This window comes from Bidens hawaiensis, unplaced genomic scaffold (assembly GCF_021521415.1).
Source record: "Bidens hawaiensis isolate Kalapana, Puna unplaced genomic scaffold, B.hawaiensis_p1.1 tig00003244_1, whole genome shotgun sequence".
NCBI classification, from domain to species: domain Eukaryota; kingdom Viridiplantae; phylum Streptophyta; class Magnoliopsida; order Asterales; family Asteraceae; genus Bidens; species Bidens hawaiensis.
The window spans coordinates 1,081,095-1,108,272 of record NW_027491178.1 but is presented as its reverse complement, the minus strand read 5'-3'; the positions used below and the strand labels follow the sequence as shown (position 1 = coordinate 1,108,272).

Below are 27,178 nucleotides of genomic sequence, written 5' to 3'. Positions count from 1 at the left end.
ACCCCGACATTAGCGTCACATCAGATTCCAAAACTATTTCAAAATAAAATAACTTTTTCAACAACACCAAATCTTCACATACCTCATGAAAAAAATATTAAAATTATATATACATAACAAATATATGTATATGTGAGAGTGATGTGACGCCAGGCCCCACTAGTCAGGTCTGTTTGCTCGTTTGAAGCCCCAAACCACACCCACAAACAACCCCCCGCAACACTCTCGTTTACCACCTCCTTGTTTTTCTCATGTCACTTTAACAAACGAGAATCCACAAAGCCTATGTTTTGGATGCTCTTAGACCATTCTTTGTGGAGGAAATTTGTCACCCGCCACATCATCACACCTAGGAAAATGGGTTTTGAAGCCCCTCTCCATAACACCCAGGTATTGTTTAAAGCCATTTTACTGAACATTATATATATGTGTGTGTGTGTGGGAGAGAGAGTGAAAAGTAGGATGAGCCCACCAGAATCCTCAAATCGCCATTCTTCACATTACCGAGCCACCCCTATCCCCCCCCACCCCCACCCCAACACCCCCCTCTACGGTGTTTGGGGCTTTCAAGCTTCCTTGCCGCCCACCTTAAAGCCCACAAAGAATGGTCTTAGAAACCAAGTTGGAACCAGAACCGGTTTCATCCCAATCCGATCTAGTTTAAACCAAAAATTAGATTACTTCATGGTCTGTCCCTTCCTCCCTCCTTTACATTACATTGTTGGTGGCAATTAAAAAAACCAAACTCATTTGCTTTTGTTTTGAAGAGCTAGTACTAATATAAATATGAATGGAATATAATAATAATATTTTGATAGAATATGGTGTTAGCTTGGTAGGGAATGGGGTGGGGTTGGTCACGTGCCATGATCCTTATAAATACAAGCATGGTTAGACAAGCGGTTGCACCCAAAGGCAAAGGAATGGTCAAGCCATAACAGCAAAGGACTAACATTTATTTATATACTTATTTATTTACACTCTTATTCTCTCTCTCGCTCGCTCGCTCGCTCTATCTCTCTTTGTGATTTGACACATGTTCATTACTTCATTGGTGTAGTACTATCGTCCCTGTGCCACCACATCTATTATTATTACTATTTTTATTATTACATCAAATAAATAACTGTCTATTCTTCACCACAACACTTTGTTGCCCAAATATGGAGCTTAATGGTGAAATGAAGGTCTCAAAGTTCAAGAGGATTTGTGTCTTTTGTGGTAGCAGTCAAGGCAAGAAAACCAGCTATCAAGATGCTGCTATTGAGCTTGGAAAAGAATTGGTATTTATTAATTAATTTATTATTAATATTATCAAGATTTTGTTTCTTGAATAAAGGGTTTCAGTTTTTGCAATCTTTATCTCTGTTTTCATCTGTTAAAATCAAGAAAATCTTGTTTTTGCTCAAGATTACTGTTAAAGATTCATCCTTGATAATAAATGAGCAAACTTTCAGTTAAAGATTCTTGTGGGGTGTCAAAAAGTTTGAATCTTGCATGTATATAAGTAACATATAACAGAGTAATAGACCTATTTTCAAAAGGGTAGCTAAAGACTAAATAAATAGTGGGCTGTGTGTCCAGTTGACTGAGTTGACTCATATACTCATGGTATTTGCAGGTTTCAGGAAACATTGATTTGGTATATGGAGGAGGTAGCATTGGCCTAATGGGATTGGTTTCTCAAGCTGTTCATAGTGGTGGGCGCCATGTTATTGGGTAAGAAGATATATTACAGTATTACACAGACAGACATAATTTTAGTTTATGGTTCAAGACTTCAAGGTTCTGTTTGATTTAAAAAATAATCTTTATTGTCTCTCTATTGCAGGGTCATTCCCAAGACACTCATGCCTAGAGAGGTATGTCTGCCATTTTTACACTAAAAGTTTTCAAACTTTTCTTTAAATAAACAACTAAAATAACAAGTAATTTTTTTCAAAATAAATAAGTGCCCATAAGTCATATTTGTGTTATCTTGCTTGTATAGCAAGTTTCTTGGCTTTATGCTTCTTTAAGTTCCCATCTTTTAGCATAAAAATCATGGAACAGTATCTTAATTTTTGTCTACTTTTACTTGAGTAAACATACATAAGACTTTAGGCTTTCTTTAAAAATACTATATTTTATCCACTTTTTATTTATTTATTTATTTAATTTATGCATTTTTAAGAAATTGTTGACTATACACATGCAATCCAATAAGATGATATTGTTATAAATAAATATTCCAAATCTTTTTGACTATTTTAATGATATTCTCATTTTCTAATCAATGTGATAGATAATGGTTTATGGGTAGGGAAAAAAATGTGTTCTTGAAGTTTGTTTCTTTCTTGGTCCTTGTAATTTGTAGCCTTATCCAGATAACATGTTCAGTGGTTTGTCTGTTATATGCTATTTTTGTGTTACAAATGGTTGATTATGAATCTTTCCTTTTCTGAATCAGAAACTGCCAAATGCATATAGATACATGACTTTAGTGCATGTTGTACAAGTCATCATAGCAGTTTTTGGACTTGTATGTATTATTGATGTTATTATTATCAACTGCAAGCTCTGAATACTAATTCTGCAAAAAGATTACTGAAAGTCCACCATTTCTGTAACACTATGATAATTATCCAAAATTGGATTTTTTTAATTTTTATAATATATATAATTTTTTTTGACAGTTAACTGGTGAAACAGTAGGTGAAGTGAAGGCAGTGGCTGATATGCACCAGAGGAAAGCTGAGATGGCTAAGCATTCTGATGCTTTTATTGCTTTACCAGGTTTTTAATCTACTTAATATTCTTTCACAAATATTACATGTACAACTTCATCATCATCACATCACACAAATTTACCTTGTGTATTTAAATAAACAAATGAACAATTTTTTTATATGATCACAAAACTGGTTTGTTCATTTATGTCAATGTTTGATCATTTACGTCATTTATGTTTGTTAGTTGTTCCTTTAAATTTGTCAGTTTACAATATATCTGTTCATCTATGTTCAGTTATGTTTGGTCGTGAATCGTTAGTTTACATTGTTAGCGAACGAACTTAAACAAACTCGAACATGTTCATTTTCTTAACGAACAAGCACGATCAAGAAAACCTTGTTCGTTTAATTGTTTGTCTTCGACCGTTTACAAGCCCGCCATTATTCTTGTCAACTTAAATTTAAAAAGTAGCAAATTTCACTTTGATGTTAATTTTAGCAACCAACTTTGCATTTGATTAGCAACTGTTGACCACTTTTTGTAAATGATACTTTTGGCATGGTAGTTAAAGTCTGGTTAAAAGTGTAAAGTTTATATCTTTTATACAGTTTTCCACTCTTTTTTACACAGTAGGAAAATAGGGAAATAAATATATGGTAAAGGTGTTTTCTTTATTATGCAAAGTGGTGTGACTGGAGTAATCATTAAGAAAAGTAATTAGGCTTAAGAGAATGCTTAGCTCATAATAATAAAGTGGTCCCTTTTTACCTTCTTGGTCTTTCACCATCGAATGTACAAGTATGAATGCATAAAGTACTAACCATAGAAGCTGAATCAAGTAGTGTATTTTTTAACCTTTTAATCACCATTTGTCACTACTTGTACCAGAAGCTTTATGATCAAAGAAAGCTTTAAACTTTTTAACAACCCATATCCCAAGATTCATGATTAAAACATGATGCTTTTGAAACCCTGGTTTCTTGACCAATCTATCAACATCTTAAAACTCCAAATCAAAAAATATATTTTAATAAGTTAGACCTTACTCTTTGAATAATAGCATAGAGATGCTATTTATTAAAGTTGTTGAACTACTTATTGTCTTTTATAAAAAAAAAAAAATCATTTTTAGTATATTCCTATTGTAGCAAGAAATTAACTAATGTGATTTGACTGCAGGTGGTTATGGCACTCTTGAAGAGCTTCTTGAAGTGATAACATGGGCTCAACTTGGCATTCATGAGAAGCCGGTAAAATGACTAAAATACCCTTTTTCATATTTACAAAACTGTTTAAAAAGTATAGAAAGATATTGAGATGTTGAATAATCTTGCAGGTTGGTTTACTTAATGTCGATGGATACTACAACTCGTTATTGTCGTTTATCGACAAAGCAGTTGAAGAAGGCTTCATTAGCCCCAATGCACGCCACATCATCGTCTCGGCTCCAACAGCTAAGGAATTGGTCAAGAAGTTGGAGGTAGGACATACCCTTTGACTTTTAAAGTCAAACAGTTGGCTAAAAAATTCAAACTTTGATATGAACTCGTTAAAATTCAAACTTTAGTCGGTTTGACCACTTTTGACCCGAATTGTTTAAACGATCACAGGAATATGTACCATGTCATGAAGGAGCTGCCTTAAAGTTAAACTGGGAAATCGAACGACAACTTGAATTCACTGACTATGATATGTCTACATGTTGAAAGTTGAAACACAAAAATGGCAGATGAAAAAAGGAGCTAACTTTGAATTGTGCTTTTGTTCTAATTAGATTTTGATGTGAAGGGTATTAATCTTTTGCTCTTATAATTTTGTAAATTATTAATGATGGTTATGACCTCAAAGCTCTCATTTTGTAACCTCCTTCACTTGCAACTCCTGTTTATTTCACAGGTTGTAAAGATACCATATATATGCAATATTAATGTCACTTGTTTAATTTTCAAAGAGTAAACTGCGGTTTTCGTCCTGTGGTTTGTCCAAATCTGCAATTTTAGTCCAATAGTTTTAAATCTGCGATTTTCGTCCCTGTGGTTTCATTTCACTTGCATTTAAAGTTTAAACCCAATCTCACTAAACTTGTTAAGTCTGTTCGTTAAACTCATCAGCGTGCCCTCACGTGATGGGCAGTTTTGTCCTTTTTCTCCCAAAATAAACCTCAACCCCAATTCGCAAGCCCGTTCGCGTGAGGGGCTGAGGTGTATACGGGGAGAAAATGGACAAAACTGCCCATCAAGTGAGGGGCACGCTGATGGGTTTAACGAACAGACTTAACGGGATTAGTGAGGTCGGGTTTAATTGCAAGTGAAATGAAACCATAGGATGAAAATCGCAGAATTATAACTATTGAACTAAAACTGCAGATTTAGACAAACCACATGGACGAAAACCGCAGTTTACTTATTTCCAAATGTTACTTTTATGCCTTGCATTTAAAGTAGGGTTGTTCACGAGTCGAGCCAGGGTGGTTTCAAAATTAAACGAGACAGCTCAGCTAGGATCGAACTCGATTTTGAAGTTAAACAAGATCGAGCCGAGCTTAGGTCGATTTTGGCTCGGTTACAAAAATGAGTCAACTGAGCTCATGTTGTTTAAAATCAAGGTTTTTTAGCTAGTTTTATTCAAGCTTTATCGAGTGAGCCACCCCCACGAACCCGAGCTTTTCGAACAACTCTAGTTAAAAGTTGTGCATTGATCTTGGTTGGTCAACTTTTGAGTTTGCTAGACATGCACAGTGTGCATTGACTGTTTGTACAGTACAAACCAGCAATTGGGAAAGAAAACCGTGATGATTTTGATTTGAACATATGATGTTGATCACATGGAGGGTGAAAAAAGTGGCAGGTATGTTGGAAACATGTTTGAAGCATAAAACAGATGATATAATATGTGGGAGTGATGTGACCAAAAGGGTCTAACCCACATCTATTGGCCATTGGGCCAACACTAAAAATAAGTTTTAATCATACATGTCCCATGAACAATAAAGAAGGTGTCATGGTTTAATTTATTTTCAATCTTTTTAATAGAATATTTTGTATTTTTACATGTATGTTTGCAGTGTATTTTTGTAAAAAAAATGGATTTTTTTTTCTCTTTAACAGTGATTTTTTTTTATATTTAGAAAAAAGATTGTTCATACTTATCTGAATATCAAAGAGATCAATAAAACTTTAATTATCCGAGCAATGCGTTCATAAAACTAATGATTATCAAAACGGATCATAAAAAGCTATAATTATCAAAATAATCCAAGAATAAAAGACATTATCATTATAAGAAAATATGTTAAAGAGTTGCTTTCATTATATCTTTATAGGATTCAATTATTTCAATCTAACAACTATTTACAAGTTACAACCATTCAAAAAACAAAATGCCTTAAAACCTATCATAATTTTTAAGGTCTAACTAAGGAGGGGTGTAAATTTTTAAGACACATAATAAAATGAAATTTGCAAGCTTTGGTCTAGTTTGATCGGGTTCGAGTCGACCCCACAAGCAGGTTAACCGAACGGATCTCTTCAGGTTGTCCTGGTGAATTCATGAGCTCGCCGATTTAAAAAATAGAGTTTATGTTGACTTTATTCGGTTTATGGCATAATTTAAAAGATCCGCAAACACGTTAACATAACGGGTCACTTCAGGTTGACTTGGTAAGTTCATGGGCCGACCGATATATAAAGATTAGATATAAAAAAAATTGTGCAAATCCCAAATCCAGCCCTTTAAGGCCCATCAAACTAAAGTGGGCCATAACTAAATTAAAGATGGATCAAGAGAAAATATTAAATAACCATATGATTGTTTTTAAGTTTTAACATAAACATCCTTGTAAGAAAAACATTACAAAACTTTCATCTAAGAACACAAAAACACAATCAAACTTTCTTACTTTTTCTCTTACAAAAAAACTTCCAACTCCTCTTACTTCTCACCATTTTTCGAATCTCAAACTTCATACTTTCGCAGTCTCTCTCGAGCCCGAGAACCCGCTCCCTCATATCAACGATACCGCCTATTTCTCGTGACCTGACCATCTCACCACCTTCATTTTCGGACACATAAAACCACCCTGCAATCGATGTCCTGATCCGTAATTGTTCAAAGAATATAACTTGAACAATTACACGCATTGGAAGCCTCTCGTTACGAGCCGCATGTGTGCTTGCTTCTAAAGACAACTTTTGAACATTCATTAATCTACACATTTGTTCTCTTTCACAGTCTCCAAGCCATGGATGTGCCTGTAATATGAAGGGTATTTTTGGAATTTCCAGGGTTAAAAAACACTTGATGCAGAAACGAACCTTAAAACCGAATAAGAAAATGAGTAAATTACACTTTTCGTTCATTAAGTTTACAACCTTTTCTTTTTTCCCCAGTAATCGTCCTTGAACTAAAGAAATATCCTATATGTTACAAAAACATTGTACGTTTCGTCCACCCACTAATAGACGTTAACTTTATTTGTCCAGTTCATTCATGTTCATTGCACATGAGGGTATTGTGTTACTAGAAGTGTTTAGGGGATATGTATTTTCTAATACATTTTTTATTATAATTATTATTGTTTCATAACATGACATGAATAGCCGTTGCGGGGTAAAAAGAATAAAATACCCTCATGTGCAGTGTATATGACTGAAATTAAAAAAAAATAACGTTAATGTAAATGATGAAATGTGCAAGCTTTTTAAACAACACACAGACGTTTCTTAATATTTCTTTAGTTTAAAGACGATCACTTAAAACCAACAAACTTAAAAGTCGAAAAGTGTAAATTACTCAAGAAAACCCGTACCTTGAAATAAATATCGATCGCACGATAAATCCCATCAGAAGCCGAGCGAGCATAGTCCGGGACAGAAGTAGCAAGCGACATAAACTTCGGGGGCTTCAAATGAACATCAGCGGCCACGTCAGCAAGAAACAAATCAACCAAATTAGCAACTGACGTCATCGCCTCCAAAGACCGGGCCCCACTCGTTCCCTCTGACCCCTCTTCAACTATACTCGGTGAACACACCGCACTAGTACCATTACCATTACCATTACCGTTACCATGATGTAACGACATAAAATATTCTAGCATCCTTTGAAACAAATCAATGTTGTACAACGTTTCCACCGTGTTAAACCCCCCTTGATTCGGTAACAAAACATCCTCCAAAACCGCCGAATCCAACTGGGCCCCGACCCGCTTTTCAAGATTCTCTTGACACGCTGGACTCACGTGTAAAATAATTCCCGTACGGAGAAGCCGTACGAGAAACGAGGTGGGAATTATTTCCCTTCTGTCAGGAAATAATTCCACAATATCCTCGAAAAGATTCCTCTGGTCCGCTTCGGACGGGGAAACTGTTTTATAATAATTTGAATCATTAAAACCGAATTCTCGGTTTAACAACGGTATGTAACGTTTTAAGTAGCCCACAAGCGACCTGGCTATGGTCTCGGGTTTCATCCCACGTGATGCAACGGCTCGAATGACCCGTTTGTAAAGATGAAACCCGAGAAACGATATGTCTTTATGCCACCAATCGTCATGAAACGTTACGGGTTTGTTAGTAGTTGTGATCCCATTCCATATCGTCGAAGTTGGGACTTTTTCGCTATTATTAACCGCGTGATTATAACCCATACAAGCTTTTGTTGCCAAGGATGTAATGCACCTTGACACAAGGTACAACGCTTCGGCGTCATGAAGAACTTGCTCGCACGATTCTAACGCTTTCATGGTGTCGGCCCACGTCGCGAGGACTTCTTCGATAAAGAAGTTTTCGGTTATTGTGATTAGGTTTTCGCGTCCGAAGTCATCAGTCATTTCTAGGCAATCGGCTGCGCATCGAAGGCTGATGACATTGTGGGCTGTGAGCTCGAATTTGATGTCGTAACAAAATCGGGCTATGAGTTCGAATGTTTTGGATCCGCCTGGTATCTCGTCTAGATGCACGATGCATACGTGCTCGTCTTCGTTTGAGAAGTCTCCGATAAGTTTCGTTAATAGCCCACTTCTTGTGATTAATGGAAACTGTATGAAAAATCACAGTATGAAAAATCACAGACGTTTCATTTCAAAACCAATAATATATCAGAACTTATACTTATATGACTTGCTGTATAAATGCACTAAAAGTCTAAAATGCATGGAATTTTCAGTGTTTTCAAAATTTATTTTACAAAATATAATATTGATACTTTTAAACATATATTCATATGCTATATTCACATCTATCATCTATATGCATTCGTGCACATATATTTATTTAATTTTTTAATATGATATTACGGTTTTTAAAATTTACTTAAAAAAAATAATACAGTCTTTTTTAGGTGTACAAATGAGCCAAGTCGTTCGTTAGCTACTCGAGATCGGCAACCTCTAGCCTAATAAAAGCTTGTTTAATAAACGAACGCGTTGGTTAACATACTTAAAAAAGATATAATGTATAGGCACCTTATGGAGGTTAAACGACATGTCTCCAACCTCAACTGTGACATCATATGGAAGTCCACCTGTACACTCCCTGAAACAAATTAACTTAATGAATAGCAACTTGATGATGGATTTGAATATATAAATAGTTAGCCGAAATCATTAAACATTCACACAAGTGAAATTGGTTACAAAATAATAATAAAGTTGGTGATTGAATATTAATGTGATTACGTACCAAGTGTGGCCTTCAAGTCTGAAAGCATCAGTCTTGGTGCCGAGCTTCATACATGCCATAATAATAATTAGCAAGTAATGGAAACAGTCTTGTTGGCCGATCCAAGAAACATGCATGGATTAATTTAATTATGTGAAGAAGATCTTCATTGTGATCGTGAGTTGATTCATTCGATCTTGGTGTCCGAGTCTATGGGAGAGTGGAGGCGTTCGGTTGTAAATATTATACTATAGTAAAATTATTATCCATATCACATGTGTTTAATTTACAAAACACATTTATTTATTATATTTATTATGAGATAATAACCAAAATGAAATTCCTTTGATCAATCCTCCAAACCAAAAATATTTAGAAATAGACATTCAAAATGACATTCCTTTGATCAATCCTCCAAACCAAAAATATTTAGAAATAGACATTATTTAAACCGTTATATCTAACAAATTCGCTAATAGAAAAACTAGCTTTAGACGCGGTGAAAAGGATCTTTAGACGACGTTTTTAACCGCGTAAAAAATAGGGCATCAAAGTTGTTCTTAGAGTAACCATAATGGGCTACAGTGCTACACTCCCCAAGGTCTAATATCATGTGACATCTTACAAACTTGGAAGAAACCAAAGTTCACCATTGTAGATGATTACGGATTGATGAAGGTTTGCCACTATAAACTTGTAAAAACTTAGAGTGTGGGTCCCACTCCCTCTCTCATACGCACATATATCATATAATATAAACATAAGCATACATATTTAATATTTTTTAATAGGATTGTAAAGGTATGCTGTTGTGAAAAAAATAAGGTTTTTGAGAAAATTTGAAATATGAGGTGGCGATGATGTGACGGTTTGCATGAGTTTGTTATTGTGGATGCTCTTATTTTTAGACGTTGTTTTGAAAACTACGTCAAATGCTCCACTCTAAATACCAGAAAATCATTTTAACCACGCTTTTAAACCGCGTTAAATACCCCCTAACCGCGTCAAATAAGCAACTCACCTTTCCGGAAAATATTCTTAGTCGCATTCTTAAACCACATCAAATGAGGATTTATAAATTACGGTGCCAAATCCATAATTTGACTTCCCAAATCTATTTAATCCACCCAATTTTAATAATCAAATTAATCCACCAAAAATAATACAATTAACTAAAATGCATTAAATCCGGAATTTTAAAATATAAACTTCAAAATATAGTTTTAAGCTAAACTAAAATGAATTAAATCCATAACTTTACAATACAGACTGTCAATCTATTAAACAAAATATAAATCTAAACCACAAAAACTTCTAATCAAGTATACCAAACTTCGTAAAATAGCTTGGCGTCAAGTTCTTACGATAAGTATACACAAAATCAAACATATATTTAAGTACCATGAAACCATATTCCGATTCAGATGGTTGTTGACACTACAATAAAATTAACAATTAATTATTTAAAACTTAAAAAATAAACCAACTAAAAAATATAAATCATGCCAGAACTATTGTCCCTGTGAAATTGACTTCACTAAGAGCAGACCGAATTACTTCCGAAGAAGATATTTAGATTGATCATTTTTGCCCGCTATCATTAGAGAATTTAAAATATATACTCGTGCCTTCTTGAGAACAATAATATATAAGAGACCAATGATTTCTAAGGGAAAAAAACATATAGAACAATTAATTACTAATAAAATAAGGAAAAACTAATTCATAAAAGACTAATAAGTAAATAAAAAATATAAATATAATATCCGTCTAAATATGACGCAAGAAAGTATTCTTTATCTTCATGAAAGCTACATAGATCGGAGATGGGTCATTTAACTTCCGTGCGATTTGAACGACACCATAAACAAATAAACTAATATGAAATAACAACACAGATAAACTAAAGTAATATAAACTAACTCTGGTCTATAGCCTTGATCACTCGTTTTGATATCACAAGTGCGTATTTGGAGTGAGGTTTGAAACTGCCTAGATGCACTGTGAGTTGCAGCATTTAAAATCTACAATTAACAAAAAAAAATTAAGTGAATACTAATAATAAAAAGATAGACTAATATATAGTTAATTTATCAACCAATTATATATTTATTGCCATTGAATAAATTATTTACAGTGTGCTTCATGATTGATATTCCTTCTTTGACGGACTCCTTAAGACAGGAATATACAAATAATATTTATGCACATAATCGAAACCCGCGTGTAGGATGTCACGCAATGCTCATGCATGAAAAATATAATCCAAATATCTATCACGTGTAGGATATGCGGCTATAGTTAATTGAGGTCTTCTTGAATCAAACGGCCATAGCAATTCACATCGACATATATTCTACAAAGCCATATAACATTTTGATAAACAAATATATGTGTATATCTATAAGCTTTAAATTATATGACTTGTATATTACCTTGATATTCGAATATACAATATGTGAGCCACCACCCGGACTAGACACCAAAACCCGGGCTTGCGCACACACTTTGTCTCGTCAGGCTCACATTCATCTCTGGGTCTTGTCCACCCTTTCCCTACAATCTTTAAAATATTCCTCCTTAAACTTGTGATTTCCCTACAAACTCAACATCATATATCACATAAATCAATATATACAAATACTTATAAAAAAAACTTTTGTTATACCTAGACAATATGAAACTGCCTTGTGCTTACTGCTTAGGTTCAAGAGTTTCAATTAATGGATCAGATTGCCCATCACCATAAATTCCATCGCGTTCATATTATTATTAACAACCATCGCGTTCAAGCATACGACATATTTAATGCATAGAAATACATATATATTTTTATATACCATTCTACTGATTGTTGCATCTTGTTGACACATGTCATCGTTTCCGGTTTCTGAGTTTTTTTTCTTTCTAGACGTGACCCACAATTGACAACGATTGTTTCCCATTTCAGCAAGTTATGGATGACTTGTCACCGGTAAAGGCCATATTGTGTCCATTTTTTTTTCCAAAACCTTATATCCCATGTGTCCTAACTTGTGCGGGTGTTTATTTGCTTATCAATTTAAACTTGTTTCAAAATAATCAACAAACTATAGACATTAATATTTTCGACACTATTACAATAATAATAAATGTAATATATTATACGAGTCAAGTTATTCTACAAAGGGTAACAAAAATAAGAAGTGTGAGAAACCATAAATAATTGACATGTGTCAAGTGGGGATCAAAAGGAAAAGGGTGTAGAGGTAATTGTACATATTTTCTCTCTCAACATGCAAAACACATGTTAATACCCCCATCATTTTAGAACGTCTATAACTTTTTCGTATGATATTTTTTTTTTTTTAAATATTCATCATAATAGTAAGCGTTTTTTATCTTTAATATGAGTATGATTTTTGTTATATAAAATTTAAAACAAAAATTACGTCATTGTGTCTTTTCGCCCACCATTGTGTGTTTTCGCTTATCATTGTGTCTTTTCGAACACCATTGTGTCTTTTCGTTTATCATTGTGTCTTTTTTCATCATTGTGTCTTTTCGCACCATTGTGTCTTTTCGCTTATCATTGTGTCTTTTCGCACACCATTGTGTCTTTTTTCGTCACACCATTGTGTCTTTTCCCTTATCATTGTGTCTTTTTTCGTCATTGTGTCTTTTCGCACACCATTGTGTCTTTTTTCGTCATTGTGTCTTTTCGCTTATCATTGTGTCTTTTTTCGTCATTGTGTCTTTTCGCACACCATTGTGTCTCTTCACACACCATTGTCTTTTTTCGTCATTGTGTCTTTTCGCACACCATTGTGTCTTTTCGCACCATTGTGTCTTTTCGCTTATCATTGTGTCTTTTCGCACACCATTGTGTCTTTTTTCGTCACACCATTGTGTCTTTTCCCTTATCATTGTGTCTTTTTTCGTCATTGTGTCTTTTCGCACACCATTGTGTCTTTTTTCGTCATTGTGTCTTTTCGCACACCATTGTGTCTCTTCGCACACCATTGTCTTTTTTCGTCATTGTGTCTTTTCGCACACCATTGTGTCTTTTCGCTTATCATTGTATCTTTTTTCGTCATTGTGTCTTTTCGCACCATTGTGCCTTTTCGCTTATCATTGTGTATTTTTTCGTCATTGTGTCTTTTCGCACACCATTGTGTCTTTTTTCGTCACACCATTGTGTCTTTTCCCTTATCATTGTGTCTTTTTTCGTCATTGTGTCTTTTCGCACACCATTGTGTCTTTTCGCTCATCATTGTGTCTTTTTTCGTCATTGTGTCTTTTCGCTTATCATTGTGTCTTTTTTCGTCATTGTGTCTTTTAGCACACCATTGTGTCTTTTCGCTTATCATTGTGTCTTTTTTCGTCATTGTATCTTTTCGCTTATCATTGTGTCTTATTTCGTCATTGTGTTTTTTCGTCATTATGTCTTTCAACTCATCATTATGTTTTTTAAATACTAATAACACCGTTGTGTATAATATGTAAAAAATAATGATAAAATAACAACAAATTATCTAATACATAAAACACAATGATTAATACATGTTACACAATAACTTGAAACGTAAAACACAATGGTGAATACGTATAACACAATGACCTAAAACGTAAGACACAATGGTGAATATATATAACACAATGATTTGAAACGTAAAAACACAATGGAAACAACATATTACACAATGAACAAAAAAAACTTAATTAAAAAAACCCATTAATTTTTTTTATTTTTATATAACAATATGAGACTCGTATTAAAGATAAAAAACGCTTAGTATTATGGTGATTTTTTTTAAAAAATAATGTCGTATGAAAAAATTATGGGTATTTTAAAATGATGAAGGAATTGACATGTGCCTTGCATGTGGAGAGAGAAAGTCAAGAAAGGTGGGTTATTACCTTAATGTCCTTTTCATCAATTTTTATTTATTAAATTAATCTTAGCCATTCAAATCTAAGATCAATGGACAGAATTCCTTCTCACCCTCCTCATTTTTGTTTTCTTTGTATTTTAACTTTACCCTATATTATACAATATAATTAACATATACCTTAGCTCCACTTTGTTGCATCAAGATAATTATACTCTAGAATAGGATTTTTTTTTTTCTAGATCTTTTTTTTTCATTCTCTAAATTTCTTACTAACAAAACAACTACTGTTTGTCACCGACCTTTACTTCATGTCTATTGAAACAAAATTCAAATTGAATATAAAACTCAAAGGTGTACCTGCAGGCTGCAAGCTTGATAAAAAACAGGATTATACATAATCCACAACTCAAAAACGATTCAGCCTGCAAGCTTGATAAAAAACAGGATTATACATAATCCACAACTCAAAAACGATTTATGAATCGAGAAAAAAAAAACCATCAACAATTTTGAGAAAAAAAACTGGACCTCGAATTGAGGATTAACAATGGTAATTTAAGTTAAAACTAAGAGAATATAACGATAGGAGATATAATTGGTTACTTTTAAGAAGAGACGAGATTGAAGCAGGGAACCTGCATCGAACTCTGTAGCAACTGTAGATGAATCGAAATATGGTGTTGGTGGGTTTTTTAGGGATGAACCAGTGAAAACTGCTAGAATGTACTGATTAATTAGCTAGGGTTTTGGAGTGAATATTTACCACTACTTAAAAGTAAAATCTTACCAAGGGTACGACATTAACGGTTACACGTTCTACACCCGAAGATCAGGATGAAAAAAGTACAATGTGGAATAGTGGAGTCACAGTGATAGCATCAACGACCGAATTCGACAGAACAAATCATGATACAAGGCTGTAAATCGCCAAGAATTCTTATTACGGTGTTATACAAGAAATTTAGGGATTGAAATACCGTTCGTTCATTATACATGTGTTCAAATGTAAGTGGGTGAATAACAGATTATGTGTTAAAGTTGACCAATATGGTTTTACACAAGTCGACCTTAAATCAAATGGCTATGTATCCGAACCATTCATTCTCGCAAAACAAGTCACGCAAGTGTTCTTTGTCAATGACATGAGCAAACCAAGATACCACATCATATTGCAAGTTAAACCAAGATACCACATCATATTGCAAGGTAAACGACGTGTGAAAATTCAACCCGACATTCGAGAAAGTGTCCAGGGGTGAATCCATTTGAATATTTTAGAGGATCGAAAACTGAGAACGCAGGCGAAAACGTGGCTCATTCTGAGTTATAACGAAGCGGGAAAATGCAAATTAGTAGTTTTGAACACGGTCGTTAAAGCACATGTACCGATGAGCTTGTAAAAGTTGATATTATTTCCGTATTTGAGGTTTATTATTTAGATAAAATAAGTCAAATAGACACAATAAGTTTGGATGAGTTGTTTTTGAGAAAAAACAACACTAATTTTATTAAGTTCGGAATAGCACGGAACCGACATTGGGTAACGATAGTCAATAACTTATTAATGGAAATAATAAGTTAACGAGACAAATTTAAGTCGAGAACGGAATAAGAATAAGTATTTTGAAGAAATGTATTTGGAAAATACAAAGTCACTTGTAGTAGCGGGTTTGTTAAAGCGAGAGACCGAAACGCGATCGTAAAACGCGTTAAAACGCACTATATAAGTGGGCCTACCCCCACATATTTTTCATTCTTCTACAAAATTCTGCATTATTAGAGAGAGAGAGAGTAGAGAGAGGCTAGAGGATTCCGGCAAGGTGGCCGGCGGTGGTTTGCGGTGGCCGGTGGTGGTTTGGCGCGGTGGTCCGGTTGCGGTCGAAGCCCGTCTTCTACCCAAAACCATTTTACGACGTCCCGAGCGCGATGGTAAGCTCCGTTTGTCCTAAATCTGAGCTTAAGTTCGTTAAAAACTAGTTTTAAAATCTGGACAGATTGTAATAGTTTTGCATGTCCGCAAAGATCGGTCTATATAACTAAAGATCTAGTGGTCCGATCATCTTGATATATTTACAGAGGGTTCATAACCCATATGTAATCATTTTGAACGGTGGAGATGAGGATCGGAGTTTCTTAAGCTAGGTTTCTAAACCCGTTTTAGGGTTCAGCTCGCTAGGCGGATTTTGAAAACACAGCTCTAAAGAATTATAGATTCCTGGAGATCTGACCATCGGATCGAGCTGAAATTTTCGGTGAACCTTCCTAATATATAGATATTTGATTCCACCGAAGGGATCGATGATCAGATGTTTAGATGGTGAGTTATAAGCTTCGTAAATTACTAGCCAGATTATAGAACGAAAATAGTTTCTTAAAACGAGTTACATGTAGGTTTTAGGGTGTCGTATGGACGATCCGAGACCGGAGAAACGTTCATGACGCAAAAACGAACGCGTTGATATATCCGGATCGCATTTCATGCGGGTTTTGAGTAGATTTCTAGAGTCGAACCGTACACGAGGAGGTATATCTTTTATATATTTAAGTGTTGGAAAAGATAGATAACGATAGATTAATATAAAAATTTGTTATCGGAAATGTTATTGGAAATAACTTGGACATTGAAAATCTTGTTAATAATTATTAGAAAACCGTTAGTTGATATCAAGTGTTAAAAACAGTACAATCGAGACTTCGACGATTTTGTGTAAATTTATGATATAAAAATATATATATAATATTTGGACAAAAATATTTTATTCAGATAATCGGTTAATAGAAGATTATTATATTTTACAATATATATATATATATACTTTTTATTAAATAAAGTCGATGTATAGTTTCAAGAAATTAGTTTTACAAAGATTGAAACAAAGTTGTTTATAATTATATGACATTTTCAAACATTTGATTCGTTACAAATTTCTAAATAATAAAAGTTTGTAATTTAATCATTACAATTATGATAAATGAAACACGTGAGGATAGACGAGTTAAGTTAGGATACGTTCCTATCTGTATATGTGTTTATGTGTTAATATATTTTGTATTAAACATAGGAATTCAGTTATCATTGGATTACTATTATTAAGATCTTGCATCAACTGGTTGTGTGTCATCTCGCATGTGTTAATTGTGCCGAAACAAAAGAGAGTTTCACATAAATCTCCACCATTTTAAATGTTTTAAATGATTTATAAATGTTTTTGGGGTGAAACACGTTTGTGTCAAAACACATTTTTATCTTAACAATTGTGATATTGTAATGGCTTTAAATTTGACCGACGTTGGCTAACGTGGTCGGGCTGACTAGAACAAATATCGAGCGAATTAGTGATTACCGCAGTCATATAATCATTAACTGTAAAAATTCATAGAAATATTGATAGATCTATCGGGTGACGCCCTGCCTGCCGACTAGTCGCGTTGGTTAAATGTTGGGGGAAAATATTTTGAATTATTGTACGCTTTGATTATAGGTTTAATAGCATTACATTTGTTATATTCCTTGCTAGTCTATAACTATCACAAATTTTTGAAGAATAAAATGTTATATTTTGAGAACTATCGTTGTGCGACGAAAGGTGTCCATTTGGTTTGTTGTTGAGGCGACTATATGACGTTTAAAACAACTTTCGTGTAAGCTGGCTTTGATCCAGTGGGGTCAAGGTAAAACATTAACTTTGATTCAGTATGGACAAAGAAGTTTTAAGATAAATAAAGTGGGACTTTGTGAAATTATTAGCTTTGTATTAACAAAGAAAATTTGTGTTAAAACGACACTTTCGTTAAGCGAAAGGGGTCTAATGGATTTCGTGGGACAAAGACTGGTTTCGATGTGACTTTTGGTTTCAAGCCAATAAGGATGAATAAATATTTTGACAATATTTTAACAAAAGAATTTTGCTTTTAAATATTGTTACGACTGTAAGTCATTAATGCTATTTTGCTATTTCAACGAACGTTGACTTTGGGCCGTATGGGCGAAGTGGTATTTATGATACCAAGAAAAGCTTTGTTTCAAATATAAGTTTTTAACATTGAGAACTCGCCAACCATTGTGTTGACGTGTATTTTAAACGTGTTTTCCAGGTAAATGAAAAGCGGATGCTTCGTGGAGATGATGTGGGAAAACATGTGTAATACATGAATGTTGGACTTGTATTTTAAATAAACCGTGTACTCTGACACGTGTGAATTATGACATTTTATAATAAACAAAAGTCCAACTTGTATGTGAATAGGTTGTGCTTAAATACTGATGGCTAAACGGCGTCTGTCACTGCCCAAATTAATTGATTAAGTCTTCCGCTGTTAAGTTAAGATTTTTGGAGTGTGATAGGTCATTCACATGAAGTTGCGGGTAATGATCACAAGTCTACTAGCTGGCGATTGGCAAATTCTTGCTAGGTTGTAAGATACCCTTTAGTGTTGTTGGCTCCCCTTTTTTTAAAGGCATGGTTAAAGACATAGGAGACTCAGCCATGATTGATCAGTCTGAAGCCTCATCCTATATCAACACTGGGTATCAACCCAAATTGACAAGGAATACCATAATGAATTTGACGCGCTCATTAAGAGTTGCAAGTCCTTTGGAAGTATGGTTGTCATCGATGACCGGCGGTTTTCAATGATTATAGAGTTTTCAGTTTCTATCTTTTACCACGAAGAAGTCCCTCATTCTCTAAAAACTTTGCAAGTCGTCAAATCCAATGCGAAAACGAAGACGGTTTGGTTAACCTAATTGAGGAAGTCCTAGGATATGTTGGGGAAGAGCACGTTACGCAATTCATTACAAGAAACGATCCTATATACTACTCAGCCGCGAAGAAAGTAATGGCCGCTCACCCATCAATATCTTGGTCACCTTGTGTAGCTTACTCTGTCGAATCCGTTTTTAGCGAGTTTAAAAATATACCCTTTGTTGAAAAAGTTGTTAACACAATCAAATCTATACCATCATTAGTCTATCATGGCAATAATGAAAAAAAAAGATACGATGGGTTTGTTAGAAATCTCCAATGAGTTCAACATTTTAAAACAGGTCTTAAAGCTCAAAGATTCTATAAAGAAAAAGAATGCGGGCATCCCTGATGACAACTTCTGGCCTGATTGTGAAAAGGTTTCGTCCTTAGTTGAACCCTTTCTAAACCTCCTACACTTCATCTGCAAAGACCCTACGGGAATGGGCCAGTTGGCACAGCTCAGGGCTTCCGTGTATGACACAAAAAGGGCCCTAAAAACACAAGTTCCAAACTTCCAAACTTACTGGAATAAAATACACCAATCCTTTCCAAACTCTTATATTTAACAGCATTGTACTTGACCCCTGCTAAAAGTAGCAACGCGGTGCATGATCAAGTCTTTACGTGTTCGCTTATTGGTAAGCACACAACCACCACAGCGAGTCAAAAAACTTTTATATAATAGCTCTTACAATTTCAAGATCAAAGGGGAAACTTTGGGAATAATAACCTTAATCCAGGTAGTTTTTCAAAATTATTGTTTTATTTTTGGGTATAAATCTTTTAAGTTTTGTTTTTCTCCTTTATACTGAACTTTAAATTGGCGCTAACTCAGCTGGATGGTGGACGATGAGTAGAAAACCTGAAGATGGATTAAGTAGGCTAGCATTAAAAATACACATGCAAAGATGCTACATGTTTGGTTTGCCAGCCACACAACTTGAGCAACTTAACCCGAATGAAGCCTACATACATTGGTAGAAAAAGTATGATTTGTGTTAATTTACTTGCCTATTATAAATTAAAAAGAAAGAAAAAATTAATAATTTTCTTTTGCAGGCCAAAAAGGTCCGATGATGATGATGGAAGCACGCCAGCAGAAGTAGAAGAGTGGGTGGAAGGAACCTTCCAAGATGACACTATTTCAAAAGAATATTATAGTGATGTTTTGGTTGAAGACTTGTTAAAGACATCGGCAAAGTGTTTACCATTTATTATTATTATTATTATTATTATTATTATTATTATTTTTTTTTTTTTTTTGTTTGTTTAAGAGACTTGGTGGTGAAAATTTTTTGTTGGTTATTACTTTCCTTTTTTGATTTGGTCAAAGACATGTTGCAAATGGTTTATTTGGTGAAATTAACTTGAAAAGTTTTTTTTTGAGTCTAAACGCTGTGGCAATAAACCAAAATATATATATTTCTGATAATTTATGCTGTTTTGTTCCATCATGAACTAACTACATAAAACCATCATAGCTTTTTTATTCAATATTAACCATATATTACAACAATCAATAATCCATCTAAAAAATATTAACCATATATTACAACAATCAATAATCCATCTAAAAACTAACATTATATACCGACTGTTTCAAAATCTAACTTGTTCAAAACTATGTACCTGATATACACACCATTTAAACAAAAATTGTTCTGTTTTTACCACACCTAAACCAATCTAATAGGTTTTAATCTATCTTGGATCTTCTTTCTAGCAATTTTTCTTGTCTTCTTTCTTTGAATCTTCTAAATCTTCATACTTTTTCATCATCTCTCATCACTTCACCTTTATATATGTTGATATCGAATCTTTGTCAAGTAGTTGTCAATGAGGGTATTTAGCTATTCCTTCTGTGTTTGACAGTCCACAGTCCCATTCTCTTAAAGGCTGGACTTTATAGGTTTCATTGCAAAAATCCTACAGTCCTCATACTTCTGTGAACTCCTCTATGGCACTGGCTCGATTCGCTTTTAAAATCTTGTTAAACAAGGATGGTTCTGTCTTTTCAAGGTAGTCACATACCATCTTTTTTGCTTGAATCAAAGCATTCTAAAAAAATACTATCAAATTCTTTAAATAGCATATAAGCGGTCCATTCATGTTCTGTTTTTAAATTTTTACCAACAGGCCAGAATTAAATATATATTAATCAAGTAATAATATTTTACCACTTTGTAAACACGAGCCATCTTTCTTCCGTCTAATTTCCCGATCGTGTTGTCCAAAACTTCTATGGGCCTGCTTTTGAAATCAAAACGCACAGATTACAAAGTAGTGACTGTGTGTCCACGCCTTCTGTTAACCTTGGAAGGAATTGCAGCTGCAAAATGCCTCGATTTCTATGGTTTATAATCACCTCTCTCAATCTTAATATTATCTTGTACTGCTTCAACTCCAATATCACCATCTGTTATTAAGAAACTTTGTCATGATAATATCCACAAAAAAAAGGAACACCACATACTATACATTTTCCTTCTACCTATTTTAAAGATTTAAAATATGATTTTATTCCATTTACCTTAGGAACCTGCCAATAGATGACTTACACAGCATGATCGACAACTTTATAAATTTATATCACTTCAACAAATTTATTTTAAGAAGTTGTGACTACTCACCATGCACTGGCAAATGGGACGGGTCAGGCGAGTTCAGGTCACGTGCTAGGTTAAAAATGAGTTTTATTTTAGTATTGAAATTTGTATTATTCCAATACTAATTAATATAGCATTCTAAATTTTTAAATAGAATGATAGGGTTGAATAAAATACTCAAATCAATTTATGTTTTTGACATATAACGCATTTCATAAAAAAATAATAATAATAATAAAGTCAAATGGGTCGACCAATGAACCCGTTGGATGGACGTTTAGCTAAACGTCTTCATGGGTCCAACCTGAAACTAACCCACTGGCTAAATATATCTGATCAAATAGCCAACATAAACACAGAATCAACATGTGACATACAAATGCTTTTATTTGCCATTACTCATTATATTTAAAAGAGTTACCTTGCTGCATAAAAAACACGAAGGCCATTGAACTAAGCTAAAACTTCCAGTGTGCCTAGCATACACAGTAAGTCCACTTCACTGGAAAAAAATAATGGTTGTGTATATCAAAGCTAGCTATAGAAATTACAAATATGCAGCTTATTTATTTATGGGTCACTTGCCTATTACTGATGTAATCTTCTTCACGCATAGTTCTGATTTTTGATCCTAAATGGGGAAAACTGGGCTGCAAACATCTTGTCATTATTTCTTCAGGACTCTGCAAATGAAAATTTAAGTTATTAAAATGAAAATATTGAATTACTGTTCTCCATTCATTCATCGACATTCATTATATATACATAGAGATACAGTAAACCATGAAACGGATTGTACACCAATACAAGAGAAAAGAAAGAGAATGCCATCTAACCTTGACTTAAGTAAAAGGAGTTTTTCCACTTAAAAGTATCTAGACAGCTGCAACTTTAGAACTGAAAATATATAAACTGAGTTAACATCCATATTCGCACGAAAAAGTCTCAAGTAATTAATAATTTCTAGAGAAATGTTGAAAACAAACTGGCAATGCGTCTTACTGAGCTTTTCATGAAGAATAGGGTACGGCTGCAATAAATGCGTGGACAACGCACTCCACCAAACCTAGCCAAGCACGCTTCTCTTCCAAAACTCTATCGCCATTACACGCCAAATACACCCATTTCTGTTTAAAAAACTTATAAAACATATAGAAAAACTAAAACAACACTGAAAGCATGAGAAGGTACCTAGCTGAAAATGGCATGATTGAAAAATGAAAAATTTCGACTGATCTCACTGAATATAAACAGACATGCTTTCATTTCAGGGATGAACCTCGCCAACTGGTCATTTGAAACCATTGAGTTATAATTCTTAACGCATAGCTTTGCACGGCGAGGAATAAGTTCAATTTGAACAATCGTCCCGTAGCTTTGCACACCTTTAGGATTTTAGTTAATAATAATATACCATTCTACTTGGATGATAATAAGAAGGGTTAATGAATTGGCTACAACACATTAGCAGTTGTGGAGACAGGTCAAAGTCTTCTTTATGTTGGGTGGAAAATGCTTCACAAGCCCATGGGATATGCCCATCTGCCACCACCCTAATTAACACCACCATCACAAACAATTTATAGTTTCAATTTTTAATCTCAAGTTAAATCATAAAAACATAAAAAAGTAGTGGTGGATTACCGTTTCTTTCTCGTGAACCAAAAACAGTATAATAACACAAAACAGATAGATAAGCAGCATAATTCAAACCAAAACCAGTATAATATAGAAAACATCATATATATTATATATAGACCACTGGAATCAGCATGAAATCTATAGCTATTGATTACTCGATAACAAAAAAAGCATGCATATATGAGAAATGGAGACAAATCAGCCCAAATTCACTACATAATAATGCATGCATATTGAACACAGTAACACGCAAACATCATAATCGTAAAATTCTAGGGATTCTACTTCATCAGGATCAAAAAATCAACCGATTATGAACCAAATCATAAAATAGCATAATGACAAGTTGAAAATCGAGTGGAAGAACTAACCAGTACCGTCGTTTCTTGATTTCATTGGTTTTTTCGCGCCATCGATTCAAAGGATTACTGCTTTTTCTCGTTCGTTTCCGTTGCTTTGTTATTAACTTTTTAGACGGTGCTGATTGTTTCTTGGGTTTCTTAGCCTAATTAAGAGTGTTTTGCAGGGAACCAGCCCCTAAATATAGGCTAAACAAAACAACTTTTTGGAAAAGAACCAAAGACAATTTGGAGGAATTTTTCAATGTCTTTTATTAATGCCAAACTTTGCTTAGATAACAACCAGAAAGTATTAAAAAAAAAGGACAACTGCTAGGGACATGTGATCATGGGCTGCCGCCTAACAAAAGAGAAACATGCATGCATAAGTCATAACATAAATAAAAGAAAGTGCTTGGGTTGGGTTTCACTTGGAGTTCAATCCAGAAACCGGGCGGGTTTCTTAACCATGCGTTTGGGTCGGCTCTGAGTAACTGCCGGGCCACTCTTTTGACCTTGCTTGTCTCGGGATGGTCGTATCACACCTATACTCTTTTGTGAACTTGAGCATGTTGATTCTGATTCTCCATCTGGATGATTAATTATGGTACACTTAGCATCGCGTGAGTTGTGTAGCAAGTAAGCCTTCACACCTGGAACAAGTTTTAACGTTTCACTCAAAAACAACTCGCTTATAATATACATAGGGTCTACTTCGAAATCCAGCTTCAAACACTTCAAATTCCGAAAAGGAGAACATTCATTCACCGGAAACAATGTCAGCAGACGTACATCATGAGCGGAAAGCGTAAGCGATTTGGCGTTGCATGCATAAAGTATTAAAGATCCTCAGCAAATTATCTAACATTGCCTTCTCTTGATTATAGCAACGGCCATTGTAATTGATGACCGCCGTGTCAAGAACGGGAAGATGTGCTTTCAACCGTGGGACACAATTCCCACTCCACTTGAAATATCTAAGTTTCGGAGTCGTGAATTCACAGTGACCTACATCGGGACGGTAGTTAGCGAAGGCAAACTCTGAAAGTCGCAGAGCGTGTACATTTAAAGCTCTGCCATTTGTTCGAAGCTGACAATAGAACAAGCTTAACTTGTCTAGCGCCGGAACCCTGAGAACGTATCAAGATCGCTGATAATTACCCATTCGAGAAGTAAATTGGAGAGAGTCTTGAATGATCCTGAATATCTTGGTTCCAAAAATGACCAATGCATAGGGATCATTATGCTTTCCAACTTCAGGCTTGTTAATGAACCTGATGCCCAAATCGGCCAGATCAGGATCTCGTGCTCGTCTATAGAAAATCCGATGCTTACTTCCAATTCTTGGACACCGTGCGAAAACGCATAATCAAAAACTTGTTTTAGCATCTCGGCAGTGCATCTTTGACCATGTTTGAAGGTTAGTCTATCCAGCTTCACCGGTTGACGATGGGATAAAGCATTAAGGACAAAGTTATCAAAAGCGTCGAGTTGTTGAAAACTATCGGAATTCAAATTGAGAACGGGAACGCATGACCATGAAGAAACCCATGATTTTGATAGCACGGATGTTTCAACGGCATGCTTGGTGTCAAGAAAAGAAAGAATGTGAAGCTGTAGGGATTCCGGCATGTCTGAGAGGCCTGTTTCTGCATCTGCATCTGCGTATGCTTCTGTTTCTGTTTCTGTTTCTTCTTGGCGTAATCTTTTGACCGCCATGTATGTGTATCGTTCTGCCTGCCTGCACCAGGTATTCATTTAATTAATTATTAAGTTATTAATTTCAAACTATATATCATCCAAACATACAAGTAGTAAATTATAAAGAAATAATTAAATACTAAAAACAAATCTTTATATCAAGATGAACTAATTAGGTTTGGTGTTCGAAACAACGATTTACAAAGCCAAAAAAGAAGCCTGCAGATATGAAACTGAAGTGAGCAATAGAAAGAAACCAACCAACCAGTCTGGTTAGTACCTAATCTAATAGGAGATAATGTAACCTATATCTTATATCTATCTAAGGTTAGAATCAAGAGATTGTAGTAATTATTTTTCCGAGCCAAACAATACACTAAGCTCGTTCGTTCGTTCCCAAATGCACTTATCAGCAATAATTAAGTACGGTTGTTCATAGTTGTCAATAGCAGTAAATAGTGACAAGCTACCTATATCGTGTTTAGCATTCTAAAGATACAATCTTTGTTTGTTTCAAATTCACACAAAATTAAAGTAAAGTTTACAATTTTACCCTTAGATTGCTTCCATTACTCGTTTCTCATGGATTTGCTAAATAAATAAGGAAACATGAACCAGTTTTGTATTATGATGCCCTAATTAATTAAGAACTAAATTGAGAAAAAAAGTGTCAATTTCAGTTTAGGATTATGAAACTGACCTCAGATGGCCGATTACGATTATGCAATCTACAAATAATAATAATAATAATAATAATAATAATAATAATAACCGATTCAATCGAATGAATAATTGAACGAACTGGCCGATTACGATTATGCAATCTACGAATAATAATAATAATCGATTGAATAATTGAAAGAACTGACCTCAGGTGGGATTGAATTGTACGAAGCGAAGAGAAGAAGATAGATTATACTCGATCGGAGATGATGATGATGATAAATGGGCGATTGAGGTGTGTGTATTAATATTAAATTAAAACAACAGGTCTCCGTAGTAGCAGTCAGACAGAGTCGGTATTTCATTAGGTGGCAATGTATGGATTGGGTCGGAATGAGCTATTATTATTATTATACTATACAGATAAATAGCACTGCCACAACTACTTTTAGGGATATTGCTATTTAAGAAATATATTTGGTAACAACAAGTCAAGTTTTGCATGATGGCTTGGTGATTGGTGTTACTACTCCCTGCCGGGTTTTCTTTTTGGCATTCCTTTTTTTCCTAACTGTTTTTTAATTATTTTCCTTATGCTTAAGAGACCGCTGACTGATTTTGTGTATTTCTCTGAATTCATGCCAGAATGTCGCCACAACACTCGAGTAAACCGACCGAATAAACGTCGTTTTAAATATGTTATGCTTTTGTATTAGGTTTAACCGACCACCAACGCCCAAGTTTTACCAACACCCGGGTTTTATTGACAACACTCAGAGTTTACCAACGCCCGAGTTTTACTGATTGATTAAACGTTGTTTTAGATATTTTAATTTATTTTATATGATAATTTAACGAAATTATTTTTTGATTTGATTATGAGACTGCAACTAACGTAATTGATACCAACCGAATCTATGTGTTCAACCTGCCCTGCTTCGAATGCATGCATCTCTGTTAACGGTTTTAATTTTGATGGGTTGTCTTGCATCTCTATTAATTGTTTTATTTCTGGTGGGCTGTCTTTGACTTGAGGTTCTTTTTTGAAAATATTTTTTTTTGTTTTACGTATAATAATTTGAGCAAATTAAGTTTAGATTCAGTTTTAGTATCGTATCGTAAGAAACAGCCAATAACAAAATTATTAATTTATATTTATTCTGGTACGATAATGAACCTAACCGGTACCGACCGAATGTGCGTGAACTCGCCGCTGCAATGTAGTGTTTTTTCAGT

General features: G+C 34.4%; 2 protein-coding genes, 1 long non-coding RNA gene and 1 pseudogene across 4 annotated transcripts; 2 read left to right on the top strand and 2 right to left on the bottom strand.

Annotated features, from left to right (window-relative positions):
* The first annotated feature begins 1,053 nt into the window (after positions 1-1,053).
* On the top strand, positions 1,054-4,645 carry LOC143622971 (cytokinin riboside 5'-monophosphate phosphoribohydrolase LOG3-like). Its single transcript, XM_077093977.1, has 7 exons — positions 1,054-1,283; positions 1,622-1,719; positions 1,832-1,862; positions 2,676-2,775; positions 3,892-3,962; positions 4,049-4,192; positions 4,323-4,645. The coding sequence occupies exons 1-7, from the start codon at positions 1,164-1,166 to the stop codon at positions 4,416-4,418; spliced, it is 660 nt and encodes a 219-aa protein (XP_076950092.1). The 5' UTR covers positions 1,054-1,163; the 3' UTR covers positions 4,419-4,645.
* A 1,785-nt stretch (positions 4,646-6,430) lies between these two features.
* On the bottom strand, positions 6,431-9,451 carry LOC143622799 (BTB/POZ domain-containing protein At5g03250-like). Its single transcript, XM_077093848.1, has 4 exons — positions 9,393-9,451; positions 9,176-9,245; positions 7,520-8,749; positions 6,431-6,962 (listed from the first exon to the last, which is right to left on the bottom strand). Exons 1-4 carry the CDS (start codon positions 9,449-9,451, stop codon positions 6,597-6,599), a joined length of 1,725 nt encoding a protein of 574 aa, XP_076949963.1. The 3' UTR covers positions 6,431-6,596.
* Positions 9,452-15,751: 6,300 nt separating this feature from the next.
* Positions 15,752-20,184, top strand: LOC143622975 (uncharacterized). The gene is made up of 3 exons (XR_013151808.1): positions 15,752-16,174; positions 18,341-19,979; positions 20,053-20,184. It is a non-coding gene; the product is annotated as an uncharacterized LOC143622975 (long non-coding RNA).
* A 3,612-nt stretch (positions 20,185-23,796) lies between these two features.
* On the bottom strand, positions 23,797-26,188 carry LOC143622970 (putative F-box/FBD/LRR-repeat protein At1g78760; annotated as a pseudogene). The gene is made up of 2 exons (XR_013151806.1): positions 26,149-26,188; positions 23,797-25,319 (listed from the first exon to the last, which is right to left on the bottom strand). The product of XR_013151806.1 is annotated as a putative F-box/FBD/LRR-repeat protein At1g78760 (transcript).
* Positions 26,189-27,178: the final 990 nt, after the last annotated feature.

What these genes read in the sequence shown, in the direction of transcription:
- LOC143622799 (XM_077093848.1), bottom strand. Translation starts at nt 9,451, where the DNA reads ATGGCATGTATGAAGCTCGGCACCAAGACTGATGCTTTCAGACTTGAA. An exon ending in TGTCGTTTAACCTCCATAAG is followed by an intron (nt 8,750 to 9,175) that starts GTGCCTATACAT and finishes TTTTTCATACAG; the next exon opens with TTTCCATTAATCACAAGAAG. An exon ending in CGATCGATATTTATTTCAAG is followed by an intron (nt 6,963 to 7,519) that starts GTACGGGTTTTC and finishes TTCATATTACAG; the next exon opens with GCACATCCATGGCTTGGAGA.
- LOC143622971 (XM_077093977.1), top strand. Translation starts at nt 1,164, where the DNA reads ATGGAGCTTAATGGTGAAATGAAGGTCTCAAAGTTCAAGAGGATTTGT. An exon ending in AGACACTCATGCCTAGAGAG is followed by an intron (nt 1,863 to 2,675) that starts GTATGTCTGCCA and finishes TTTTTTTGACAG; the next exon opens with TTAACTGGTGAAACAGTAGG. An exon ending in AATTGGTCAAGAAGTTGGAG is followed by an intron (nt 4,193 to 4,322) that starts GTAGGACATACC and finishes AAACGATCACAG; the next exon opens with GAATATGTACCATGTCATGA.